General features: G+C 36.2%; 1 protein-coding gene across 1 annotated transcript in view; it reads right to left on the bottom strand.

The window, feature by feature from the left end:
- The window catches only part of LOC126457488 (phenoloxidase 2-like), a 294687-nt gene that overhangs the window by 29307 nt on the left and 237716 nt on the right, over positions 1-27664 (bottom strand). Inside the window, exons 9-10 of the mRNA XM_050093788.1 lie at positions 14931-15119; positions 8136-8271 (exon numbers count right to left, since the gene is read on the bottom strand). Of these exons, the coding sequence (XP_049949745.1) occupies positions 8136-8271; positions 14931-15119 (325 nt within the window). The remainder of the gene's footprint in view (positions 1-8135; positions 8272-14930; positions 15120-27664) is intronic.

Below are 27664 nucleotides of genomic sequence, written 5' to 3'. Positions count from 1 at the left end.
GGTTAACAACTGTTGACTTGTTTTCACTTGCTTTGAGGAAACAAAGAAAGTGGAAATATGAAGCACTAAATGTCAAGGTGATGGGGAATCCCACTGTGTCTGCAAGGAACTGTGGTCTTGTGAAGATCATTTCTTCAGTTACTGTTGAATGCCTTGCAAACAATTGGAAAACATACACAAGCCCATTTAACTAAAAATCTCAAAAACTGAAATGAACTAGAGAAAATCAGTAGGTTCAGAGGAAAGACTTGTCAATTTGTTTGAGGCAAGCTCATTATTTGTGATGTTAACTGATTCTTCTGTCACTGCTTGGCATAACATTATTTATGTCAGAATATTATTTTTATGCTATAAAACATTTACATTATTTTATTATTTACTGTAACTATATATTTTCAAAAATAGTAATAATTATAAAACATGGAATAAACAACATATAAACTGAAAGTTTTGTCAACACTGTGTACAAACAAGTGTGAGCTACAGATCAATTGTCAATCAACTACACTGAAACAAACTTTCACCTTCTCATGCATTTCTCTGGCACTAGAAAAGTCATTGGAAGATTCCCTTGGTTCCAAAAGTGTGATGGTAACTTCATTTTATGAAACAGTATCTGCAGTACATTGTGATAGAACTGAGCTAAGTGATCCTATGACTGCAGGGGATGGAGGTGGTGGTGCTTCATTGTTTAATATCATAAGTTCAATCTCTCTAAATATTGTGCCACAGAATTTTTAAATGAGTTTGTGTTTGAGCTGGGAATGTCTTTGAAGAGTGTGCATTACTGATAAATAAGTTGGCATATGGTCAAGCTTGCACTTCTCTCTCATGTTACTGTCCCTGGTGTGTTGATAATTTGTGACTGCAGCTACATCTTCATTTATTTCTTTTTTATTTGCCTTTTTCTCCTAGCTGACCTGATATTACAGATTCAATTATGTTTCTTCCTCTCACCTTGCTATCAAGAAATGGTTCCTCTGACTCTTCAACATCTAGTGACATATGACATGGTGACAGTGTGTCAATAAGAAACTCCAAATGACATGCCCATGGACAGTTCTGATACTTCTTGGATCTTTAAGAATTTTAGGTATTTGCTGTAGGAGTCTCATAGATTCTTCCCTTATGCTCAAACAGCCTCATCTTTCAATCAACCTGCATACAAATTATTTATTTCGTATGACACATTTATTACTAACGAACAGTACATTTTTTCCAGACCTTTGGCCACTGGTAATTTAAATCACATCATCACTTTTTAATTCTGCATGGGAAGGACAACTGTCTCCAGCTTAGTAAAATATGTGTGTCAAGAACTGTACAACATTTTACAACCCCTGTATTTACCTCAACCAGCAGAAAAAATCTGGAAAAAAAATTGAGATGGGATTGATGGAATGGTGGCATTTTCCTAACTGCTCTGGCAGCATAGATGGGAAGCATTTTAGAACAAAGTGTCCTAAAAATGGTGCCTGAAATTATTTTTGTTACAAAAACTTGTTTTCAATTGTCCTGATGGCAGTTACTGATCACAGTTACAACTTCTTGGTTACTGACATCGGCAGCTATGGCTGATATAGTGACAGCAGAAGTTTTGAAAACTCTGCATTTTTCCACAAATTCGTAGAAGGAAGATATATTCCGGCTCCAAAACCACTGCCGGATCCAAGCACGCTGACGGGTGATGAAGGGGATAAACAGATATGTATGGGCCATTTTGTGGTAGAAAATGCCATCGGTACACTTGCTTGAGGGTGATGAGGCTTTTTAAGGGCTATAGACTTAACAATCAATACTGAAGAAGCTGTTGTCAAAGTGGCATATATGAGGCGTAAACTGTACTACAATTGCATTGCTAGTTTGTGCAAGCACATTATTATTTCCAACTGAACTGTATTGTACACTATAATATTCATCTGGTACTATATATAGATATTGTGCAGCTGTGCACTCTCAGCCTTTGTGAGGCTTTCTGATTGAGAAAAAGTGGCTGCTCTAGTCTCATAAACTGACATACAGCCGGTAGAGTGGTGTGCTGACCACATGTCCCTCCATATCCACATCCAGTGACACCTGTGGGCTGCGGATTACATGGCAGCTGGTCAGTACCATAGGGCCTTAAAAAAAAAAAAAAAAAAAAAAAAAAAAAAAAAAAAAAAAAAAAAAAAAAAAAAAAAACAATTTTGCTGCTCTGTGCAGCTGCACATGTTGTTGCTGTCTAAATACTGCCCTGCTCATAGCGTTAGGTAAATTGCAGGCAACCTAATCATAATTAAAAATAAAAACTGTAACACTGTTTCTTATATATTAACAAATGTGAAAGGTATTAAAATGTAAAAAAAATATTGTTAAATTCAAAATTATAGTTTATAAATTGTAAATTTCAATATTCTTTACCTGACCTATTCAGAAGGTTAATCTATTAATCTATGTAACATTTTGAAACTGTCTCATATTAGGGATCGTATGATTATTCAATGTTGAATATTCTGTGTTTTAATATTTTATCCAAACATTTGCACACAAGTCTTCAAATAGGCACATTGGACAGTGCCACAGTCATTCAACAGTAAGTCAGAGTTATCTTCAGCCAGTGCTTCTGCTTGGCCAGTGTAGAGTCAGTCAGTGCCAAGCCATTGTAAAGTACAGTGAGTCTTTACTGAACACTCAGGGATGGGGTCCATAGAATCACTGATCTGGTTAATCATGTTTAAACAATATTGACACTCATGTAATCTAGTTTAGACTCAGGGATGTCTATGTAGGGAGCACACTTAAATGAATTATGAAATCTACAAGCTGATATGTATATTATTTTGAAAATACATGTTTGTTGACTGAACATTAAAACATCTACAATGTCACTTTGGTTATTTAAAATTTCTTGATGCATATATTTATTAATCACCTGCACAAGAGAGAAGACACTGATAAAGGCACTTTAAGACACATACTCTTGCAGACTGTCATTAATTACAGCTAAAGTATTCATTAAGGTATTAATAGCACCTCCTTTTGTGACAAAGCAAGCTTCGATAATTTTACTACCCTCTTGTTTTGTCGTAATTGATTTTCTGATTTATTTTGACTATTCCTAGTTAATACTTTCATTATAGGGTGAAATCAGTAACTGTTTTGTGACTTAAATTCTATTGTTGACATATAAACAAATATAAATTCTGTACAAATTATAAACATTTGGAAGAACAACTAATAGTGGTCTTAAAGGATCTATTTGGCTCTATTCGAAGACATGTTAGCAAAGCCAGCCCTTAATTAATTCCACAGTAATTAACAGTTTTGTCAAAAGTATTGTTTGCTCATTGATATCTGTTAATTACATCATTTAAACAAATAATTTGGCCTAACCCTTGTAGCAGAAGAAACTGTTAAAAGGAATGAATTTTTTGATGTATTTAGTTAATTTAATGAGTTCAGTTTTAATTGTAATTTCTGTAAATTAAACATCAAACAATGTGTAGTTTCAGTGTCTATTATTGTGAGGATATATAAGGGCCCGATTTTTGGTCTTGAGACAGTCAGTCCATGGCCAAGTTTCAGATGTGGAACCCGTATTGGTCAGATCAACAACAATGCATCAACTTAACTGTGAAATAAGTGTTACACCAATAGGCCATGTGTTAAAACAGTGATAGTGTCTGTTCAATTTATTTGAAAGACTGTGATATGTGTGGTTAGGTTTTTACTGCTTGTAGATGTTCAACAGTGAATTATTGTAGCATCATGTGAATGTTTGCCTGCAACCTATTATTGATGCTTATCAAAAGTAAAACAATAGTTAACCAGCTATATAACTGTGTACAAATTGGGGACGGGGGGGGGGGGGGGGGGGGGGGGGGCAGTTGTGAACAGTGAAAGTAAAGAATTGTGAAACACATCTGTTGGCTACATCATTTAAAGTAGTCAGTGTTGAATTTCACCCCCCCTCCCCCCCCAGACACACACACACATTTTTCAGCCAGTATCACAACGCAGTATGTTGACACCGAGGACAATCAACAACGAAATAAAGCAGGCAAACATAACACTTTGAATATCTTGCTTCCATAACATAAAACAGAGATTCCTATAAGAAGATTGCGGTACAGGATTAGACCGCATTCGACATAAGAAAATATGCCATTCATTAAAGTTTGATACTGGAAAAACTTTTAGAAAAAATTAAACAAGAAACTGCTGATTTAAATAAAAGTAGTGCTAAAATTGATAGCAACAGTGAAGTTATTAACTCAATAAATATTGAAATATAAAAAATTAATATTAAATTCTATGATGCAAATGTAGTAACACATCAACATGCTAGAAAACTCAAGAGATTATAGAATTGTGTCAGGGAAAAGTTGAAGCAAGTCAGTAAATAACTGAATTAAACAACATAATGTTCAATCTAAAGGCTGAAATGGAATCTGAAATCAGTAATCAGTGCCATTTACTTAGACATGAAGTAGGTAAACAATTCAAAGAAGTGAAAATTGACTTGAGACAACTCCAGAAGTCAACCAAGCAGGAATTTGCATGTCTTCAAGAACAAGTTTCAAACACTTGCCTTCAAATAAGTGTACTGGACTAACCACAAAATCAGATGAGCTATTTCTCTTACACTGCCCTTTAACAGTATTGGAAGGATGTGATTGATGTAGTAGAGAAAAAATTACATGAAAGAACTGATTTATCTATAAGTTCACCTCATTCAACAGGAAACTGAGAAAACAGGGAAGGAATTTAGGAAAATTTGGGAGGAACTGGAAAAGAATAGAGAAGATGTTAAAAAGACAAAGAATTACTAGAGGAATTTTGAGTAGAATCAGGAACAAATTTAACCAAACAATTTCTGAAAATTTCAAATCTGTAGGTGAGACTCGCCCTTCCTATTTTATTACAGCTTTCTGAAAATCATTACAAAAACAATGGGATGACACAAAATAAAGTACATTTTATCCACGGTTATTTGGATTGGGATGCAGTGAGAGTGGAGAACTGCATACTAGGAACAATTTTAAGTCATATGATGACCATGAGGAAAAATTTTAAAAGAAACGTTTGTCATCTAGTGAACCAGAGCTGGAGAAGTTTTAAGTATACAAAGTGACACTTGACAGGCTGAAAATATTTAGATGTCCTGATAGATGAAAGTCAACTAGTACACCATTTACCTTACCCGATCAGAAAATAAATTTGATACTACAGTTGGCAAAATATAAATGAACTGTTAACGTTCACAAATGATCTGGATACCTTAAATAAAGATGTGGAAGATTACCCAGAGGTAGATGGTCCCAGAATGGACAACTGTAAGGATAACAGTACCATTCTACATTTCAATATGAGGATGAAAGTTGTTATTGAAAACTAATGAGGCAGCCTGCTGGTGGGGTGAGTAGATTGTGGAACAGTCAGTTTGTGGAGCGCATCAGGTAAATATACAGCCAGGATGGTAGTAGGGGACAAATGATATAAAACACCACATGTTCTGGAGATGAGCCACACATCAGAATATAATGGGAGAACCGTAGGCCCCAAGTTAGGGAAATAATGGGAAAGCAAGCTCTTCAGAATATGGACATCATAAACATATTTACTACACACATAATGACTGATAGAACTGTAAAAATAGAATATAAATATTTTTGGGGAAAACAATTTTTCATTGAAATTTTTTGAAGAATATAAAATGTTTGGGTTTATATAAAATTTTAAGGGATTATTAGAACAGTAAATCAAGTAGATGTGCCATACTTGTTTCCAGCATGCCAGTGCTGCTCACAAATTGGAAAGACAGTCCTCCACTTGCAATAATATTTTTTTTAAAAAGCCATTCAAGATTTCATAAGAAATCAAACCAAGTTGGGTTAACATATAACAATAAGTTGGTAATAAAGTCGTAAGTAGTCAGCTTTTGGAGAAATGAAATTAAATTTACAGTAAATATCAAACCACTTTCACTTTGACAGTGAAGAAAATGTAAGCTAGTAAAAGAATACTTGCTTACCATCAGTAAACACTGGGTTGAAGTTATGATGTCATAACATGACTAATTAAGAAGAATAAAAAATGATACAAATAAAGAGCGAAGAGTTATATTAATTTTTCAACAAATGACAATCAGGGATCAGCTGTTCAGTTAGCAAGAAAAAGTTGCCTATGCAAAAGTTGCTATTGTTATACACTGGAGAGGTATAAATGGTTACCATGTACAACATATGTGTGGTTTAGGTCAGTTAATTGTAAAGTTCATAAATAAAACACATTGTATATAAATCAGAGCATGGAAAAATAATATCCTGCTCCCAAGAAGCTAGTAAAATTGTTTCAAGAAGCAGCCTATGGTTAGCAGAATATTAGAGGAAATGTGCTACAGAATACTCAGAAATGTAGGTTTTGACTTGAGATAGAATGAGGATATGTACCATTTCCAGTTATATCTGAAAGTTGTAAAAAAGCAGCGAAGTTTTATCTCTTTTTCAAGAGCAAATGGTGTCCCCACTTACGTACAAGGATAATTCTATCAAGAAAGGAGGCCTTATGCCTATTTAAATCCTAAGGGATATGGATATATTATATGGGCACTGCCTCTGAAGGTCTGTTATATCTCATGGCTAATTATGGAAGATACAGAATGAATCACAGCCCTTGTAATATGGGTGGCATGCATCTTGCATGATCCCTTACCACAGAATGATAGTTGATTTGGAGCCACCAAAGAATAACTACAGTCATCTGTTATTTTTGTAAAGCATACATTTTCATATTTTCACATGTTTTCCAAGGACATCTAAGGATGAAATGAGTCTTCCACATGTAGCAGACATCACCAAAATTAAAAGGCCTCTAGTGATGTGGCTATAGTGGCTCCATAAACCATAGCAATCTGGTATGGAGGAGCACTGAATTCCTGAGGTACATTAATGTTAAAGGAATAGACTGAAGTATTAGTTCGTCAGTACAATTTTGAGGACTGATTGTCATTTACATTCCATTTTGGATTTTCAATTGTTTGATTGTCATTTTGTGACGTAATGAAATGTAATCAACAATACAATTTAAATAATTAACTACCATTCCTTGAAGTTGTTTTATTTTTAATGAAAGGAGAATAGTAAAGATGACAGTGTTGATTATATGTTTACTGTAACTGTATATTGCAAGAAATGAAGTACAAGTTCACAGTCATAAAACAATCTTAGGATGTTGCATTTCAAATGAGTAAACAACCACAATTATATGCAGGAAAAAGGACAACACTGAGGCTATTTACAAGCTGAACTATTTATTGTACCCTTATGCCCAAGGATGGTAATCCACAGATTTACAAAGGAACCTCTTCAGATGGAATGGACGAGAGATAGTGGCAAGATAAATATTTCAGTTGGTATATGAGGCTTGGGTCAAATAGTGCAATGAGCACTGTGTGCAAAGGAGATGTGTTCATATTTGAATCCCTGTCTGACACACAATTTTGTTACTCTGCCAAGGAACAACAATAATATTTCATCACATTTCTGCAATTCCTGCATGAAACATGCATATACACCAAAAATAATGTTCTCATTTATAATGGTTTACTCATTTTACAATGTTTATAGAATGAGCAAGTTACTTGACAACATCTCTCTTTCTAAAAGCTTCTTTAGCTCTTTGAGTTCTCCAAATTGTCTCCAAAAAGTTGTGAAGCTAGTTCTTTTAAGTTTCTTTGTAGTGATCAAATTAAAAACTAACAATGCATGATTAAAATTATTTGTTTTGAGCAGCACATTAAGCACGTAATTCACTGTCCAGAAATGGAGAGTATAGTCCACAACTTTTTTACTGTAAGTCATGAAATAAGACATATTGAGACAGGCCTTAAGCAACATTAAGTAAACGGTTCAAAAACAAAGGAGCATATCATATGTGGTTCTTTTTCTGTGATACTGAAATTTTGAGCACCCTGTGTTTCAAATTTACCAGGTTTTTGTTTTTGATTTGTTTAGTACAGTTTTTGATTGAGGCAATTAGTTTGCTTTTAGTTGATTAGTAAGAAAACTTTTGTTATACCCTATATCAATAGTGCTGTAAGTTGTTAGCTATTAATAAAGGTTTAAGTAACAATAGTGATCACAAATAGTACTTACACTGGACTGTGAACTTATCCAACTCTATGAAGAGGTGCCTCTGATCACGTAACAGCATAGGTCTTCTGCGCTCATCAAATTTTGGAGCCAAAAATATTCTCATAGTACCCATTCGAGTGGGTCCAGAATTATCCACCTAAGTTAAAATTTATTTTAATTATTTTGTTGACTCTAATACTCATTTTGCAATTATATAAAAAACAAACACTTAAACTATATTAATGTTTCACTGAGTTTTAGTTTTGATTGATTCATAAACACCAATAGCATATTGCCTAAGAAATTATAATAATAAGTCATATTATATAAAAAACAATATGCTTTTGTACTTCAGTATATCTTCATACTTGTCCTGAATATTATTCATTATATTTACAGCTAATTACTATTTCTACTTGCTTCAACTTCTGCCTAGATTCTACCAATGCAGCAAGAGTGATGCTGCTATTATTGTTGCTGCATGTGTTGCTATCCTCTTCTGTCATTAACATGTTACATTAACTTCATATAGTAGAGTAGTGTATTTTACCATGATTTTAAATTTGTTCATTCACATAGAACACAAGCAGTACTATATTTATTACATCTGTCTGGCTTTTCTGAATATTGCAATTGAATGGTCTCAAAGACATCACAAATGCCTTGGTGCTGCTTTGTTATACAGCATCTGTAATTTCTGTAGTGAAGTATTGTGCATTCTTTTTCTGCAGTGGCCTGTGTTTCACATTCAGAATGTTTCTGTATTTTAGTTTAGTGTGTATTTTCCTTCCTACATACTAAGGCATCTGAACATTTAATTTTAATTGGTGAATAGTAAGCACAAAATTATATTTTATTCTAGCATGATATAAATAATATCCAAAATGAAATTCTTTGAATAATTTGATTTGATCTAGAAAAAGATGATGAGTTCATAAATGTATAGTAAAGGGACTGCAAAAATTGACAGATTTTTTGCAAATAAAGGAGAAACATAATTCCCTTGGATTTTTTCCTAAAAAAAAAAAAGTCGTAACTCATTTCATGGTATATTATTAACTATGTGTCTGTGTCACCAGCAACTGAACAATATTTGCATTGGAAATGGAAAGCAATATCATTTACTTCCTGCATTCTCAATATATTTATTCCAGTGTAAAATCTTACCTGTATACATCTACATCCATACTCTACAAACCACTGTGATGTGCATGGTAGTGGGTACTTCCTACTGTACCAGTTCTTAGAACTTCTTTCTATTCCATTCATGTATGGAGTGTGGGAAGAATGGGTATTTAAATGCCTATGTATACACTGTAATTATGCTAATCTCACAACACCTATGGGAACAATACACAGTAGGCTATGATGTATTTCTAGAATCATCATTTAAAGTCAGTTCTTGAAACTTTGTAAGTAGGCTTCCTCAGTATAGTTTGTGCTTATCTTCAGCTGTCTGCCACTTAAATTTCTTTAGCATCTCCATGACATTCTCCCATGAGTCAAACAAAATTTTGATGGTTTTGTGCTGTCCTTCTTCTTATATGTTCAATATCTCTTGCAAATCCTATTTGGTGTGGATCCTACACACTTAAGCAATATTCTAGGATGGGTTGTACAAGTGATTGGTAAACAATCATCTTTGTCCAATGATTGCTTTTCCCTAAAACTGTGTCAATAAATAAAAATTTGCCACCTGCTTTACTTATACCTGAGCCTATGTGATCATTTCATTTCGTGTCACTACACAATGTTACACCCAGGTTCTTGTATGAGTTGACCAGTTCCAACTGTTGCTAATCTGTAGTCATAGGATATTACACTTTTTGCACTTTGTGAAGTACATGCTTTTATATTATTGAACATTTAAAGAAAGTTGCCAATCTTTGCACCACTTTGAAATTTTATTAAGATCTGAAGATTTGGGCAGCTTTTTTCACATAGTGCTTCACTATAGAAACTGCATCATTTGCAAAAAGTCTGAAGTTACTATTGACATTTTCTGCAAGGTCATTAGAATACAACATGCACAACAAGGGTCCTAACACACTTCCCTGGCACAGATGGAAGTTACTTTTACATCAGTTGGGAACTCTCCATCCAAGATAACAAGCTGTGTCTCTCCATCAAAAAAACCTTAATCCAGTCACAGATTTTTCTTGATACCCACCGTAGTCATACTTTTGCTAATAAGCACAGATGCGGTACTGAGTAAAATGCTTTTTTAACTACCTTATTACTTTGATCCATGGGTTGCAGGGTATCATGTGAGAAAAGTGTGAGTTGGATTAATGTGATCAATGTTTTCAGAATCCATGCTAGTTGGCATGGAGGATGTAATTCTGTCTGAGATACTTTATTATGTTTGAACTCAGATTATGCTCTAAAACAGACATAAGTGTCATGTAAATTATGTGAAACAACACAAAATGGCACCCAAACTGAAACTAATGGAGCACTGAACTCTGATAATAGCAAACTGGTTATGCTTTCAGACAGCTATAACAGTGAACTTGCAAATTAACTGAATGTGAAAACTAATATAAATTCATATGGTGCAGTGAAACTGACAGCCCTGCTTGTTGAGTTAGGAAGATGATTGCATCTGCAGATGTAATAAAACCTACATTAGAAAAATTTTCCATATTTCTTGGAGGCAAAGAGGAAGTCTATAAAACTGAAATGGCCTATGCTACATGTGATCTTAAACCTTGTCTGAGAAAATTTACAGATACAAATCTCATAAACTGTGATTATTCCACATCACCACAATATTGTGAGGCAGTCATGTTAAGGCAGAATATGAAGTGCCATTAGTCAGTTTGCCCAAAATGTGAAATGCATTGACATAAGTAATACAGGATGTAGATTCCACAAACAACATGACTCCATCTGAATGTTTTGGGGAAAGAACATCTGGTGAGCCAGATAATCAATCAAGGGGGGAGGCGGGGGAGGGGTGACACAACTCCATTCTCAGTCGCAATAGGTAGAAACAGTAGCATCATCATTGGTACCATTAAAAATTGCAAAACAATTGAAGAATCAACAGAAGCAACAGTAGATACTGAAGTGATGAACAAAAAAACTCTATGTGCTCATCATCCAAAAGACTTTTAGATGAAGGAAAGAAAAGTAACTAGCCTCCAAGGCAAGCATTGCTCAGTGTTGCTCAGTTCTCCACCAAAATGTCCAATTCATTAGAAATAAAGTGCAACACCTAGAAGTGGAAATACAGAATACTGATAGCTCACTGTTTACATAGTAGAACATTGGTGCACGTGATCTGAAACAAGATGTGTAACTCTAAACTCATATAATAAAGAATCCCATTATAGTAAAACCATCAAGCTTATATGTAAAGGAAGGGATTATTAATAAAGTTAGAAATGACATTATATTATTAAGTGAAGAAAAACATCCAGAGAGATGAGCTACAGAGATAAGAAAGCTATGTATGTTCAAAAGATTAACTACACAATGTACTTACTGTTCTCCCAGTGGAAGTATTGAGCATGGTTTCTAATCCTAAGGGCAAATTCTCATTTGTGGAGATTTAAATATCAATGAACACAGATAAGTTCTAAACACATTCTTGAACATTAAATATATCTACAGAATATCACAATTGTTTAACACTGCCACAAGGGTAAACAAGCATCAAGTATCAATCGCTGAAAATAAATTCACTGACCTAGAGAACGAAAGTTGTGATGTTGCTGAAAATAATCTTAGCCTTTAGATTATTCCAACCACATCTTAAAAATAAACATATATGTAGAAGACAAAACTAAAATACTAACAAACAGAATAGTTTTATCAATTCAAAGTTCCTATCAATATTTAAATTCAAATTTGAAGAATTGTTTCCAAAAGTACTAATAGACATTAAAATACAAAACAAAAATAACTAGTGACCAACAGTATAGAGAAATCCTCTGTAATGCCCAACCACTTCAGCAGCATAAAAAAAAACAACCAAAACAGTCCTGGTTTTCAAAGCTACTACCACAAATACAAAAAGATATACAGAAAAATTTTACCAGTAATACAGCCACGGACTGATACAGTCATAGAAAAGGCTGAAAACATTCTGAGCAGCATAGAAAAAAAAACATAATTTCAGTACAATGACATGTCCCCACTACCTTCAGTTAAGACTGCATCACATATAATGTTTCCTTTTATGACCTGCATTCTTCTTTTTCTTTTTGTTCTCCAGTTTTTCTTACTTACTTTCTAAGTTTCTCGACACTCATGATATATTTTGCTTTAGTGATGATGTTGGCTACTTCCATTGCACATAGGTTGTGCCTTGGAAAAAGGCAACAAGAACCCAGTCCAAGGTACATCTCATTTTTTAATTCTGTCTACATTATATTAATATTCAACCGTTTCTTCTGACGTTTCATTTATTTTCTTTATTTACTTCCAGCTAGCAGCTAGGCAAATTGGCACTAATGATGTGAAACTTTATAACCTTAATTTTATTTTGTTCTTTCTTTATGTCCTTGATCAGGCCAAATCATTGAAGTATAAATGTATTGCATACAGACTGACCTAGAACATTGCTATATAAGTTAACACACAGTCACAATTTCTATCAGTCATTAGTTAGGCATCATTGTGCTGCCAAGTTGCTCTATTCATCATATTTATATGATGTTGATATTTATTTTAACATGCCTACTTCCACAGCTATGTATCAGCCATTAGTCTGTGCCATTGCAGTTTGTTGTGGTATTAACTATGAGTTTGCTCTGATAGAAACTATGGTCATGGTGGCATAAACTGGGTTACTACTGTTGTCCTCCATATTAATGAGGATAATGTGTTCTGGAATTATGCCAACAGAAAAAATTTCTCTCCAAGATACTGTCACATACAACACTCTAATGTTGTCTGAAACTTTGTGGCCATTTCTTCCTGCACTAGTGCATTTGTTACTGCTGATGAACTGTGGTGTATTCATTCTAGCATTCTAGATATACTTGTAAATTAATTCTTGATGATATATTACATATTTGGATTAAAGGTCATGGAGATAATGCTAAATTAATTTGATGGAAGTTTATTGATTATGGCATGCAGTTCTCCCCTTCTGTTCTGGTAAACTATGATATATTTATTTCTTATTTTATTTTGAGAACAAGGTTGGTCTTAAACAAGTATTAGATGATACCAGAAGCCAGCATGTACAAAATAATTATAGGGACATATACAGACTACTGCAATCACTCGCTCAAAACAGGAACTTGAGGAGTACATCCCATCAAATTTTGTAACAAATCACAGATCGTAACACTACATTGAAGGATAACAGTCATGAATCAGGCATTCTGCATCAGTGCCTCTGTCACCTGCACTGGATAAGATATGCAACATTGCAGAATTCTATTTAACGTCTGCTTCTTGTTTCCTTCCTATTTCATTTTTTTTTCCTTTCTGTGTCTCTGATCTAACATAATCCACAGCTGCAATTGTACCTCTTACTGTGTCCTTTCTGACTGAAGGTCACAACAGCAGGCTGGGGGCACTGAGAATGTTTACATCATATTCAGTTTTCCATTTACTTTGGATTTTTCACTTTGTACTCATCATTTTTCTCAGTTTCAATCCTACTTTCTTCACTCTTCATTCAGTATCAATCTTTCCTACTGTTCAATTTTTAGATACTTCTCAGCTTGCATAGCCCATCTCTTTCCTCCCTTGGCATAACAGTATTTATCTGTTTTCAACTATGGTAGCATGTAATATGTTGCTTATATACCTTCCATTTCTTTCCTTCATCATTCCTTTATGGTAAAATGTTTCTTAACTGCAGTCAATATTTGAAATATTTATTTGCATTCACTATGATTTGCTAACTACAACAATCTTATCATGCATCAGCTTTGTTAGATAATCCAACAGCAAAACCAGTACAGTGATGAAAGATAATACTGAGAAAGAGAAAAATGTTACCTGGTATTTGCCTTCAAGAAATGAAATATTGATACTACCGAGAGACACATTTAATAGTGAAATGATCAATCCTTGCTTTTGGAAATATTAATGCCTTCTTCAGGGAGGAAAGTGGGACAGCTCAGGGATGGTTAGAAAAAAAAGGCAGGTCTTTTAGACTCCAGGATGAGAAGTAACCACATATTGTGGCAGAATCGATAAACAAAGGTCACTTGTTTTTTCACGTATCTAATGGGAGTTATTACTGTGTACTTCAGTCCTTCTGGAAATACACCTTCATTCATCATTACAAGGGTAAAGATTAATACAGAAAACCTTATCAGGGGAACTTACAAATTACTGTAGCTAATGCAATGTTTCATCCCATGACAGATATTCACAATGAATACATTAGATGGCAAGTAATAATAACATATATACATAAATTTGGAACACAATAACAACTAAAGCAGGATATCACAATTACAAAATGAAAACTTAGCTGATCTTATATCTTTAAAAAATGGGACTACCTCTATCCAGTGAATCAGTAATTCAAGACAGTGTGAAACAAATTATGAGGTGTTGTTGGGACAGAAAATTATTTGTTACCTGTCAGCAAGGAAAACAAAGGCTGCAAGAAAGAAAACTGAAGCAAATCATTGGTAAGTGCAAAAAATTATGGGTAACAAATGAAAATAATATGAAGTAATAGATGAAGCAAGGAAAAAATATAAGGAAATATAGTGAAAGGGGAGAAAACAGATCAAAATATAAAATACTTAAAAGAGACCCTAATTTTGAAGAGATTTAGCTGTTTCTTTAATTATAAAAAGGAGTAATAATTGAACAAACAAACCTGAACTGACTTACTTGTATTAGAAAGACATATGGAGCATGTTGTAAATGTGTAAAACGAGCAAACACTGATCCTCGTGGAGTGAAATCAAGTCCTCTGGAAAGATCAACATCATTTTTCTGCCAGAATGTTGCAAATTCATTTCTTTCTGCATTTTCTGATATCAGCTGCATACCAGAAACAACAACACCAGGGAAGTCCAACTGTTGAAAATTAATGAATATCAGTAAAAATACTGAAAAGAACTCAAGGGCACTGAACGCATTACAAATCAGGCAAGCAATTGGTTTTAATTAATACTGTGTTGTACTGCATATGAGGTCAGGCAGTTAAGACAAGCCCCACCAGATATATACAGAACAAATTAACATACCAAGGTGCACTTTCAGTTAAGTTATAGCAAACAATGTGGTGAATTTTTTGACATAGACACAAGCAATTTTTGTCTATAGTTGCTAAATTATGACAACATCCTCTTTATTGTAAATATGTAATTTCCTGTTATACGCATATTAAGACCTATTGTGGGTAACACATGCTGTAATCAAAGAGTCCCAGACTGAAGTAAAGAACAGTTTTTTCACTGCACAAGTTCACAATAAAGTTTGTTTCTAACAAGAACTGAAAGATCATTTGGGACCAGTTGAGAATAACAGAAACAAAGTACCTCGTGTAATACCAGTTCCATGGGAAGGCTTATCCCACTTGGCTGAGAAATTGCATACACGGTGGACCATGAAATATTGTGGAAATGGTGCAGTGTAGAACAGCATGTCCAGGATGCTGTCACTGAGTTCTGATTGATGGGCTATGAGGTATAGCCAGCTTCTGTGCCAGAACTGTATGAGCAATTAAATGCTGCTGCTGGAGGTCACATTTTGCCTTGAGTGTCCAGCAGGTGGAAACAACTTCACCAGCCACGATGGCTGCTTGAGGAAGGCTTCAGACACCAAATCACAGCTTCCTTTGGTTGATATGGAAGGCCAGTGGGAGAGAGTCCAGAGCTGCAACCCAATCCTGGGAACCCAAGACTCAAGGCTGTGAAGCACTGGTGCCCATGGGGTGAAGGCGCAATGGAAACAATGGGAGACTGAGCTTGACCAGTGTGATGCCAAGAGTGCAGTGATTCTGACAACAGGCACAGTGTCATTGGGTGCTGCTAAATGTGTGGACACTGATCACCATCTGTGAGAGCATGGTTGGGGTAGGTGGGACATGACAAAAAGGGCTGAGAGAACAGAGTGATGGGAAGGTCTCCACCACATGGGGAGAGCACAAGTGCATGGAAAGTAACTGGTTGGAGAGAGGCCAGGGAATGGCAGGAGAGTGGTTGCAGAAATGGCCACAGGAGCATAGGAAAAATGCAGCTGAAGGGGGGCCCAGGATGGCAGACAGAAAGGCAGTCACCATGCATGAGTTGGAGTATTGGAATAAGTGAATGGCGAGAGACCAGCAGGTGATGGGAAGGACGTCATCGCAGCGTGTGCACTAGCACAGAGAGAAGCTGGCAGGAGAAAGGTCAGTGGCATCAGAAGTGTTGTCCCTGTGGGGTGGGTAAGAGCAGGGAAAGATTCTACTACAGAGAAGGATCAGAGTAATCCAGAGGCAGAGACACAAAGTTCCATGTTGTCATTGATAAAAGGTGGTCAACCATGACTGCATCAGCCAGAAGTATCAGTGTGTGTTGATGAGCAGCACCGGGCTCAACCATTGGAGTACAGCATTGGGTTCAGCTGTAGTGGAGATGGGGGGCAACACTCGGCAGCAATGAAAGCATTGTATGTCCTCCCTGGAAAGAGAGGCTGGTCATGGTTTTATGACAAAGGTGCAGCAAATGAGCAGTGTTGGATGCTGTGGGGAAAGGGCAGCAGCAGTTGTGTCGTGTTGTTGTGTGCAGAGAACTGACAATGTCTATATCAAGTTGGTTGCAGCTTGGCAAGAGGGAACTGAAGCAGTGACCTCTGTCTGAAAAACATTGTGTGCCAATGGTGCAGGAGGATGGAAGCAGTGTTAGGCTTATGGTCAGAAGGACAGCAGGTGACAATGGGTCCAGTGGGAATGAAGGGGTGTCAGGAGCTGGTGGATGGTGCACCCTAGGCTGTAACACCTTCATAAGGAAGTCAGCCATGGCAATAGCTTCATTCTGAAGGCACAAAGCACAGGGCAGAATTGCACATGGCTGAAGGAAGGGAGCATGACTGGCAGGACAACAAAAGTTATGACCCTAGCAGCTGCAGCATGTGGACTCAAACTTCATCACCAATGGATGTCCAAGTGATGCCCGTGGTAGCAATGGACAAAGCAGCAATGGGCACAGTTGGAGGTGGGTGGCTGATGGGCAGTGAATGAGTCAGGAAAGTGGTGCAAGAGCCACAAAGGTATTGGAGCCAGAGGAGGTACTGGTGCGAAGCTTGGGGCTGGAACCACCCTGACACATGGGCAAATGATACCAGCTGTCTGTGATGGACCATACCTCTTGATGTTGTTTTGCCACAGATACTAGTAATGACCCATACCATGTGACATTGTTTCACCACCAGCATTGACCTCCAGAAACACTAAGGAAATTACAAACACATGGTATTTGAGTCCACAAAAGTAAGTAAGTAAGTATTCAGTAGGTGGAAGGAAGCCCACAGCCATGTGATTTGCAGATAGTGCTTGTTTTATTGATCACAGTACCATTGGTTTCCTGATGCAAGCACTGCTTGGAAGTGTGGCTGGTGCTCCTGGTGGAGCCTGTACAATCAGCGTATCAAAACACTGTTTGTATATAACATTGTATCCACAACACATGATGCCATTGGGATATTTACAAACACTCTCTGGAGGAAAGATGCCTGAGGGACAATGGTAAGCAACCTGTGGGATAAAGACATTGTGCTGGAAGTATAACGTAGTCAGTCTTCATGCAAAATACAACAGTTTGGAACAGCTTTCAAAGAGGATTTCAGCAACATAACATGTATGAAACTTAATCAAATAGTAACAAGATAATGCAGCCACAAACCAATGTCCCATGTTCAGAAGAATTGGTCCAACAAACATTTGCCCTATTGTACCAAGTGCAAGGAAACACATAACTCAGGTATGACTGATGTGTCTACCTGAAAGCATGGGGCCCATCAGTTCACATTCTACTGCTATAGTGTTAAGGCACTTTCAGCAACAATGGAGTTGTATGCTGAACAGGATCTTGAGTGCCACGTTTTGTCTTTGCAAACATTACAAAAATGCAAGGAACTATACATAAGCTAACAACAGAGGACAGCAAACATTAAGAGAAATGCAGCTAACATTTTAACAGCAGGAGAACACAATCCAGCCAGAATATGCGAGTGAGATCAGACAGAGGATAATTTCTGCAAATGTTTTTTCTCATCTAGCTGCAACAAAAGCTTCAAGGCAATGTTTTTCAAAACTAATCACACAAGGTGTATATGCAGGCAAGAAAAACAAACATCTCCAGATTTCTTGGTTAAAAATATATTTTACCATGGCTGAAAATACTCATTTTTTCCTCATTAACTGACAATATACTTCCCCTTGGAGCTGTAAAACTTACCAATCCTTTGAATAGTAAATATTTTATACTCCAACATTGAATTTCCTGGCACTGTAGCAAACAAAACTAACAAAAAAAAACACATTTTAGAAAAATCTTTGATTCACACCAACATGTACACTGCATACTTTTCTTCATGAATATATGTCTACGACTTTTACCAAATACAGCATGGTAGCTTCCAAAGTGCTGAAATTGGGACTGTGCTACATGATGAGCTGTTGTCAGCCATAGCTCATGTCATGTGATCTTGTCAGCCAGTGACAGCAGACATTCAGAGCATAGGACAATTGATGTAGTCAGCCTATAGCAACATCACTATTATGCAGTACGAACACACAAATAGGAAAAGTTAATTGTTTAAATTAATATACATACAGTGTACCTACAAGTGAAGCAAATCTTTCACATATAATACTGCTCATCAAAAATTGGTTGCCTTTTTTCCCCATTAGTGTGGTTAGGCAGAAACCTAAGAGCAATGCTTAAATTGCTGCAAATGTTAAGATCAGGAAAACTGAGGAAGCAAAGAGCTAACAGACAAACTTGTCCTAACCAAAAGCAAATTTTAGAGCAGTGAATACAGTAGTTGCACTTGACATAAATGCATAAATGTTTTCACTTTATGCTTAACACTTTGGAGACCAAGACCAAGTACATAGCAAGTGCCACAATTTTCTCAAAAGTTGAGCTACCTATCATTATAAAACTGGACTCTCTTCATATGACAGGAAGGCATGGATGTCCTGCTACCTGTCACTTGACAGGCACTGCCTTCTGTTGCCTATTTATAGAACTACTTCAAAAAAGGCAGTAGTGAATGATACAGCTACTTGGAGCATGATTTGTAGAAGATGAGACAAATCACTGACAAAAGAAGCAGAACAGAAGAAACTGGTATTGCTCTGACTGCAATGCATCTCTCTGCATGCCAGAAAATTTCAAAGCTCCCATAGAAAAACCTGTTTTGTGTTAAATATCTTAAGGATAATTATACTTTTTGCCATCATCATTGCATAATATGTTATCTATGAAAGAACTAAAATAAATATGAAAAGCTAACCTCAACACTTAGGCTGTTTTATTGTGTGTTATCCTTCAAGATACATCAAACACGAATGTGCCAGGAAATTTTAAATAATGGTCAAAAGGCTGGTCTCTTGGCCCAAAATTTTTCTAAGTGTTAAGATTTGAACAAAAGTCAAATTCTCTGTGATTTAAGAAATGCATTTCACATTCCCACATTTAACATAATTCACATTGCGTGGACAGCAATTTAGTTTGAAAGTAATGCTTCTCAAGCCACTATTCATAATATTTCTTGTGACCTGTTAGAAATAAGCAGTTGTGATGATGTTGAAAGCAGTTTGTTCTACAAAGTATAGCATACTGTTTGTGCTGAAACCTTTGACACATTTTGCTGTTGGCAAGTGCTTATCTTTTTAAGTATTATTCTGCAGTGGCAGATTAAAGTAAAGTTCTTGTTTGAGTATCAGTTCTTACTTATCAGAACAAAAAAATTTAAATGAAAAATAAAACAATGAAAAATTCCTGGAATTCTAAAAAATTCCCATAGTCTTCTGCAGATGGAGAAATTCTTGCATTTTTCCTGGATTTGGTTGCCTGGGGTGCATGTACCCTGTTACAATTGTTAAAATGATGTCTATGGAATCTGAAAAGCTGGTCAGCTGTTCATTTGCTACTGTTCTGAACACCTACAGAAAGTTACTGAAGGACGGTGGAATCATGAGTAGGTGACTAGGCGTTGCATGTACATGACTCATCACAGAAATCTGGAAGTTTGCTGGCTATGTAAACCAGGATAGGTGGCAATCTGTGACAGATCTGTTAACAGCGTATAAAGCTAGTGCATGCACAAGTGTTTTGGAGCACACTATTCAGCACACATTGTTGAATGTGGGTCTCTGGAGCTGACAAGTTGATTAAGTGGTATTGCTAATTATGACTGCAGTGGGCACAGGTCATTATTAATTTACCATGGACCAACACAAAGGTGTCATCTGGTCAGATGAACCATGTTTCTTGTTAGATCTGATCATGTTTCAATATGCTACTATCCAGATGAACAGCTGCTTGAAACTTGCACCGCACCATGGGCACAGGCAAATGGAGACAATATTATGTTACAGGGGACATTCACCTGGATTTCTATGAGAGCTGCGGTAGTATCCAAAGGCACATCAGCTATATTTCACACTACGTGAACATTATTGCAGACCACCTGCATCCCTCCATGCTTGATATCTCCTCTGATGACAAAGATATCTTCCAACATGATAACTTATGAGAACTGTGTGATTTGTGCGTAGAAACCTGGTATGATATAGAAGGGCAATTAATTTTGAATGATACTGTAAACTAAAAAATTATATTACAGACTGCAAGACAGCATTAAAATTATACATCATCTACTAAATGCTAATTTCTTAAACTGTTCTGTGTGCTTCGTTCTGAATCCATCATGATACTGAGCATTTGAATTTACTCAAAAACATTGAGTAGTCCCCTTTGATAGTTTACTAAGGAAGGTGAGAGCAAGATGTTTGTAATTGTTGTGAAGCTTTGCCAATCAGAATATGATACACCACTCATGTGACTATTCCTCAAGTTGTGGCAATGTATTGACAGCCTTAAGGAATACTTACTGAACTTTTTCTTAAGATGAACCACACTTCTATAAACTTATGTGAAATAGGAATACGGATAAATGTATACGCAACAGACTGCTCCCATATATGTCTATACATGCATATATTTCAGCACAATGAAAGATACATGTGTACACTGTACAAGGTACAAAGGCTGACTGGAACATTAACATGATGACTCGTCAGAGCAGTTAGAGTTCAAAGATCATGCTTTACGTGGTCAATGTGACCTATTGACACCACAAACTTATAGATTAAGGATGTGCATAAGCTCTTTAAAATGCAAGCTTCATGATTCTCATTGGACAATTCCAGAAATGTATCTAATAGTTTTTTGCCATTAAAAAACCAGTTGACTGAAACTGGAAGAAGACATGGTAGGCATACTTAATTGTTTCTTTTTCTTTAGATTTATCTTAAACTAAATGGTAAATACTGCCATTGCTTCTGCAGTTACAGGTTTAGTTCATTTTGATCGGCATTACGAGCAACATACGTAGTTTCATCTGCGTATAATACCGTTCCTCAACACAGGACTGAGAGGACAAGCAAAGAACAGTCTAAGAATAGAGCCTTGTGGCATATTCCATGTTACTGGCAAGCTATATGATTTTTTATTGTTTGCATGCCCTAGCTGTTTGTTGTTGCTTGAGCAGGATTCCAATAGTTTAAGAGCATTCTCCCCTAGCCTGTAGTGTTGGAGGTTAATATACTGGATTGTGTTTGACACTCTATCAAATTTTGTGGGACACTATATCAAACGTTTTTCTCAGTTCGAGTATATTTTTTCTTACTGTCAACAAATATTTTTGTTAAAATGGCCACTGTTACTTTGTTGATGCAATGAATCCATACCGTATGCCAGTTAGCAGACAGATATATTCAAACTGTTTGTCAGTCTAATGGTACCCAGAGTGCTCTTTTATTTGAAGCTTACACTGACGCAAACACAACTGAGTGAGCATTAGTGAATGAAGTTTATCTCTGGTGTAAATGGTAAGTGAGTTCAACAAAACAACATTCAGTCGTGTCAGGTTTGTGTTTGCAGCTTCTTTTTCATCTTCTGTTGGTTTTTGGTCTTTCATTGAACCATCAAAAGAAGTTGGTGTGCTCTCTGCTTCAGTGTTCCCAGCTCCATAAGTATACCTATACTGTTGTATGATGTGAACTATTTTTGTATTGAATACGGGTTATGTGAGCAATGGAGTAGTATAAGGAGAATGTAATGTTGCTAACATAATACTACAGAGAACATAGGTTCTTTTGCACCCAAAACACAAAATTACAAACAAAAATAAATGTCCAGAATCAATCTTACACTCTGAAAATGAGGTATATGCTGTTTTGAGGCTTCCTGTCAGATTAAAACGTGTGTTCCAGACAAGGACTGAACCCATAACAATGGCTTTCACAGGCTGTGGTCTTATTGACTGAGCCATGCTCAGCGTACAGAGTGGTCTATTCAGTCCCAAAAGAATCCCACAAGCTGTGACTAAGACATTTCCTCACAATACCAATCTTCCACAAGTGCTACTCCAGCAAGGAAAGCTTCTTTGTCATTTGGAAGGTGGAAGGGAGATAGTGATGGGAGTAACACTGTGAGGTCAGCTTGGAAGTCATACTTGGATAGCTCATTTGGTAAAAGTATCATCCATGAAAGGCAAGGTTCTGCGTTTGAGTTCCATTGTGACACACTATTTTGATCTGGCAGGAAGTGTCAAAAGGAAATATGCTTGGTAGAAAAAGTCCAGCTATAGAAGTGTAAAAAAATTACTATTATAATTGTAATAATTTTTGACATAATTGAGCTACCACAGTGATGATACTTAATATTTAATCAAAACACAGTAAACCATTTGTTTTTAATTCCAATAACTGCTTTTGGCCCCTACAGTCATTTCCAGACCAGAGGCTCCTTGCATCATCTGGAGCCTCTGGTCTGAAGATGGGCATGTAGAACAAAACTGGTTGCCAGAATAAATATAAATAATTTATTGTGATCTGGACTTCTTTTCCATTAAAGTAACATAATTTTCTCTTGTTCCTAAAAACTAGAGTGTAAATACTAGACTTTTTCCAGGTTATGTTGCATATAAGTAAGTGGTTTTCCTGCTTTTAAATTTCCACTGCAGTTGCAATGGAAAGTGTAAGCCAATATTTGTGCAATGTTTTGGAATAAATGTAAGGAACACTGGAGCTGCAGCTCAGTGATATGTGTATTATCTCCACGTGTTTCACCCTTGTGCAAACATTCAGACATTTGTAAAGTTTTTCCTATGCCATTTTGCTTGCTTGATTAGAAAGAGTATGTTGAACATGCAAATTTCCTACCTGAATACTACAGTTTTAAACAGTATAGATGATACAGAAGATATGATACAGTATTGATCACATGATGCTGCATCACTTTCCTTATCAAGAATTTTGATTACAGATGATTTTAAACGATCTGGGTTGAGAGCTACATTTTATATTGTTAGTGAATTTAGTTAATTGCATTATTGTTGTTGTTATTGTTGTGGTTGTGGTGTGGTAGTCCTAAGATTGGTGTGATCCAGCTCTCCATGTTAGTTGGTTGGTTTGGGACATAAAGGGGCCAAATTACAGGGTCATCAGTCCCTTTTTCCTCATGCAAACAAGCCTCGAGTTAAAAGAATTCCTAAAAGGAGTTGGGGAAAGGAAAAGGTAGAAAACTAATGGAGAACCACACAGAAAGAAAAAATGAAAAAAGCTAATTAAAGTAGAAAGTGTACACTGAAAGGAAAGGGAGTGGAACGTATTGAAATTATATAGCGGGTGATTGAGGCTGGCTGATCACAAGAATAAAAAAGGATGAGCCAGTCACTCTGCAACACACTAAAATCTCCAGTTTAAAAGAGGAGGTGAGATTAACACACAAAGGGACAAGAAGAGCACCAAGGCAAACTAACAGCAAAGAAAGAGCAAGGAAGAGTTAAAATGGAGGGAGGGTGGAGTCCTGGGAGAGAAGGCCAGACTCCCACCCTTAGATTGTGTGATAAGAACCCCCGTTATGAATAAATCATAAAACAACACCAGCCATTGAGGCATTGTCACCCAACACCAGAGGCAGGGTGCTGGGAATGGCAGTACAACAAGATGTGGACAACAGTCACGTGGGAGACACAGCAACACTGAGGTGGGTCCTTGAGATGGAGGAGGTGACCATGTGTTAGCCAAGTATGGCCAATGCAGAGCCGGCAAAGGTCAACGAAGTCCTTGTGAGTGGCTTGCATGGATGACCACCACACATTCATTGTCTCCTTGATAACATGTAGTTTACTTGGTGTATTGAGGGTGTGCCATTCAGTATCCCAGATCACGAAAACTTTGTGGTGGAAGACTGATTGAAGATCACACAGCAGGCCAATCTCCAGAGTTGGTTTACCTCCCTCAAGAAGAGGTTTGATTAGAGATAATTTCAAACAATTGTCAAATTTTTAATGAAGCTCTTTTCTTGACTACAAAGTATTTATTTTATTTGTTCTGTTATAAATAACAAAGGTGGGAGAAAGAAAATGTGTGCATGCAGACATGTTGTGAAACACCTAATTATTTATATTCATGAGGCAAATCGTCATTATTAGAAAATATTTACTACAACTCAATAAATTCTGTCAAAGAAACAATGTGGCCAAGATGGGCACAGCAAATTTGGGAGCTGTCATCTGGGTTAGCTGGTAAAATACATAGGACCAGTGGTAAAAGATCTGCATGTACCCAGTAGTAACTGCAGTAGTGCAATTGGTCCTTTACCTGAAGGTCAAGGTGGGATGTCCAATGTTTTTGCAGTATTGGGATACTGCTCAAAATGTGTATGACTGTACCCACTGCGAGCATCTAATGCAAAGAGTGATGTTTGGAAAAGGACAATTTTCTTAACTATAGTACAAGTCCCAGGAATAGATCATATTCCCTCAGAGCTACAGTTACCATATTATTTTATGGAATTGTAGGACACAGTGGTAAAAAATGTAGCACATTATTGATCAACGCAAATGTTCTGTAAAGCTATAATTTAAATGCTATACAGGCATATACATATTTATATTTTCTTAAAATCCTGAAACATACAATGTTAAATGTGATCATCAACAGCAGTCAGCTATACTTCTCTGAAGAACTAAACTTTTGCAAAAATCTAGGTTGTCTGAAACACAATCAAGAAATTCCAAACAAGTCAAGTTTTTAAAATTATACTTCACAAAAAAATATCTTTGACTAAATAAATAGCTAATCTATTCCATATTAACATTGTGTGCAGGAATAGCAGAAAAGTACTGAACTAGTTTCAGTAGTTCAGAAAAGCAGTCCTCATGCTGACTACCAGTAAAATATCTAACCCCATTCATTACAGGACACTTTTCCTATGCTGCTGCAAAACTGGTTCACATTACATACCTCATCACAACATTTTACAACAACATTACAATGCCTTTATCACTTAAAGATATCCCTAATGCATGGATATGCTCTTCGACTGTAGCCTGTGTCGTCATAGCAGGTTGCTTTTGCAGCTAATAACAAATTATTCATTTTGTTCCCAGTTACCAGTTCATTTTCTAGTGAACACTGCTTGTTTCTGAAAATTTAGGACATTAGAGACTTTTCAAAATTCCTCCCAGATGCCCAACAAATGGTTAAAATGTAGGGCATGTCTAGGAATTTCCAGACATCAGGTAACTCTACTCATAACTGCTGATATCCTTGGAAGAGCCAGCCATTACAAAGGTATTCTACTTGTTGCACAAGATATATGAGACATGGGTAATATCCTTAGACTTCAAGAGGAATGTAATAACACCATTTTCAAAGAAAGTAGGTGTTGACAGGCGTGAGTATTGCCAATTTGTTTGGTTATTCTTGCAAAAAACTGGCTTAAATTACTTACAGTAGTATGGTACAATTGGTAGAAGCTGACGTTGAGGAAGATGAGTGTGGATTCCAGAGAAGTATTGGAACATGAGAGGCAATACTGACCTGTGACATTGTAGGATATAGGTTAAAAGAAGGCAAACCTATGTTGACAGCTTTTGTAGACTTCGAGAAAGCTTTTGACAATGTTGACTGGAATACGCTTTTTGAAATTCTGAAGGTAGCTGGAGTAAAATGCAAGGAGTGAAAGGTTATATACAATTCATAAAAAACTGGATAGCAGTTATAAGAGTCAAAGTTCAGGAAAGGGAAGCAGTGCTGTGAAGAAAATTAGATAGGGTTATAGGCTACCCTTATGTTATGCAATCTGTACATTGAGATAACAGTATTGAAGACAAAGCAAAACTGAAGAAAGAATAAAGTTCAGGGAGAAGAAATAAAAATGTTGAGGTTTGTCCATGACATTGTAATTCTGTCAGACACAGCAAAAGACTTGGAAGTGCAGAGGAACAGAAAGGACAGTGTCTTAAAAGGAGGATGTAAAATGAATATTAACAAAACAAATACAAGGCTAATGGAATGTAGTATAATTAATTCAGGTGATGCTAAGGGAATTAAATTAGGAAGTGTGACACTAAAAGCATTAGACAAGTTTTTCTATTTGGGCAGTAAAATAACTAATGGTGGTAGAAGTAAACAGCGTGTAAAAAGTAGACTGGCAATGACAAGGAAAGCACTTAAGAGGTGAAATTTCATAATATCAAATATAAGTGTAAGTGGTACAAAGTATTTCCTCAAGGCATTTGTCTGGAATGTAGCCATGTGGATCATAAGCAGTTCAGACAAGAAGAGAGAAGCTTTTGAAATGTGGTGTTGTAGAAGAATGGTGAAGATTAGATGGGTAGATCACATAATTAATGAGGTATTGAATACATCTAGGGAGAAAAGAAATTTGAGGCATAACTTGGCTAAAAAAAGGGGATCGTTTAGCAGCACACATTCTGAGACCTCAAAGGATCATCAATTTAGTATTAGAAGGAAGTTTGGGGAGTAAAAAATGCAGAAGAAGACCAAGAGACATGTATGGTAAGCAGGTTAAAATGGATGTGGGTTGCAATAGTCATTCAGAAATGAAGAGGCTTGCACAGGATAGAGTAGTCATTGTTTTGTCAAGATAGAATGTTCCAATTTATGGATGCAACATTACTTTTACACTGCCTTTTGCACAATTATGTGTTATTTAATTTGTCAGACTAGTACCTTCCTGTTATTCCTCTTTATACATTTGATGTGGATTTTAAGACGAATTTTATTTCCACATATTTATGTCAGTTGACATTTTATTGTCAGACACTCTTATTGCCATATGAAGGAATTTTAAATAATGACTACACATACCAAAATTTTGCTGTTGGATATATGATACTGGTTACCCATGTACTTGGGCAGTAGTGCCCTCTGCTGGGCTCAGTTAGTCGTATAAACATGGATGTATCCACACAATCACCAGCATTTACTATGTATCTAGATACATAGATTTTGAGATTGATACTTGCTTTGGTATATTTTTATAGTATGTATGGCTGTTATTCACATTAATGTTTCCATTGTTCTTACATAT

The sequence above is a fragment of the Schistocerca serialis genome, chromosome 2, assembly GCF_023864345.2.
Source record: "Schistocerca serialis cubense isolate TAMUIC-IGC-003099 chromosome 2, iqSchSeri2.2, whole genome shotgun sequence".
NCBI classification, from domain to species: domain Eukaryota; kingdom Metazoa; phylum Arthropoda; class Insecta; order Orthoptera; family Acrididae; genus Schistocerca; species Schistocerca serialis.
This window is presented reverse-complemented; position numbering and strand designations above follow the sequence as displayed.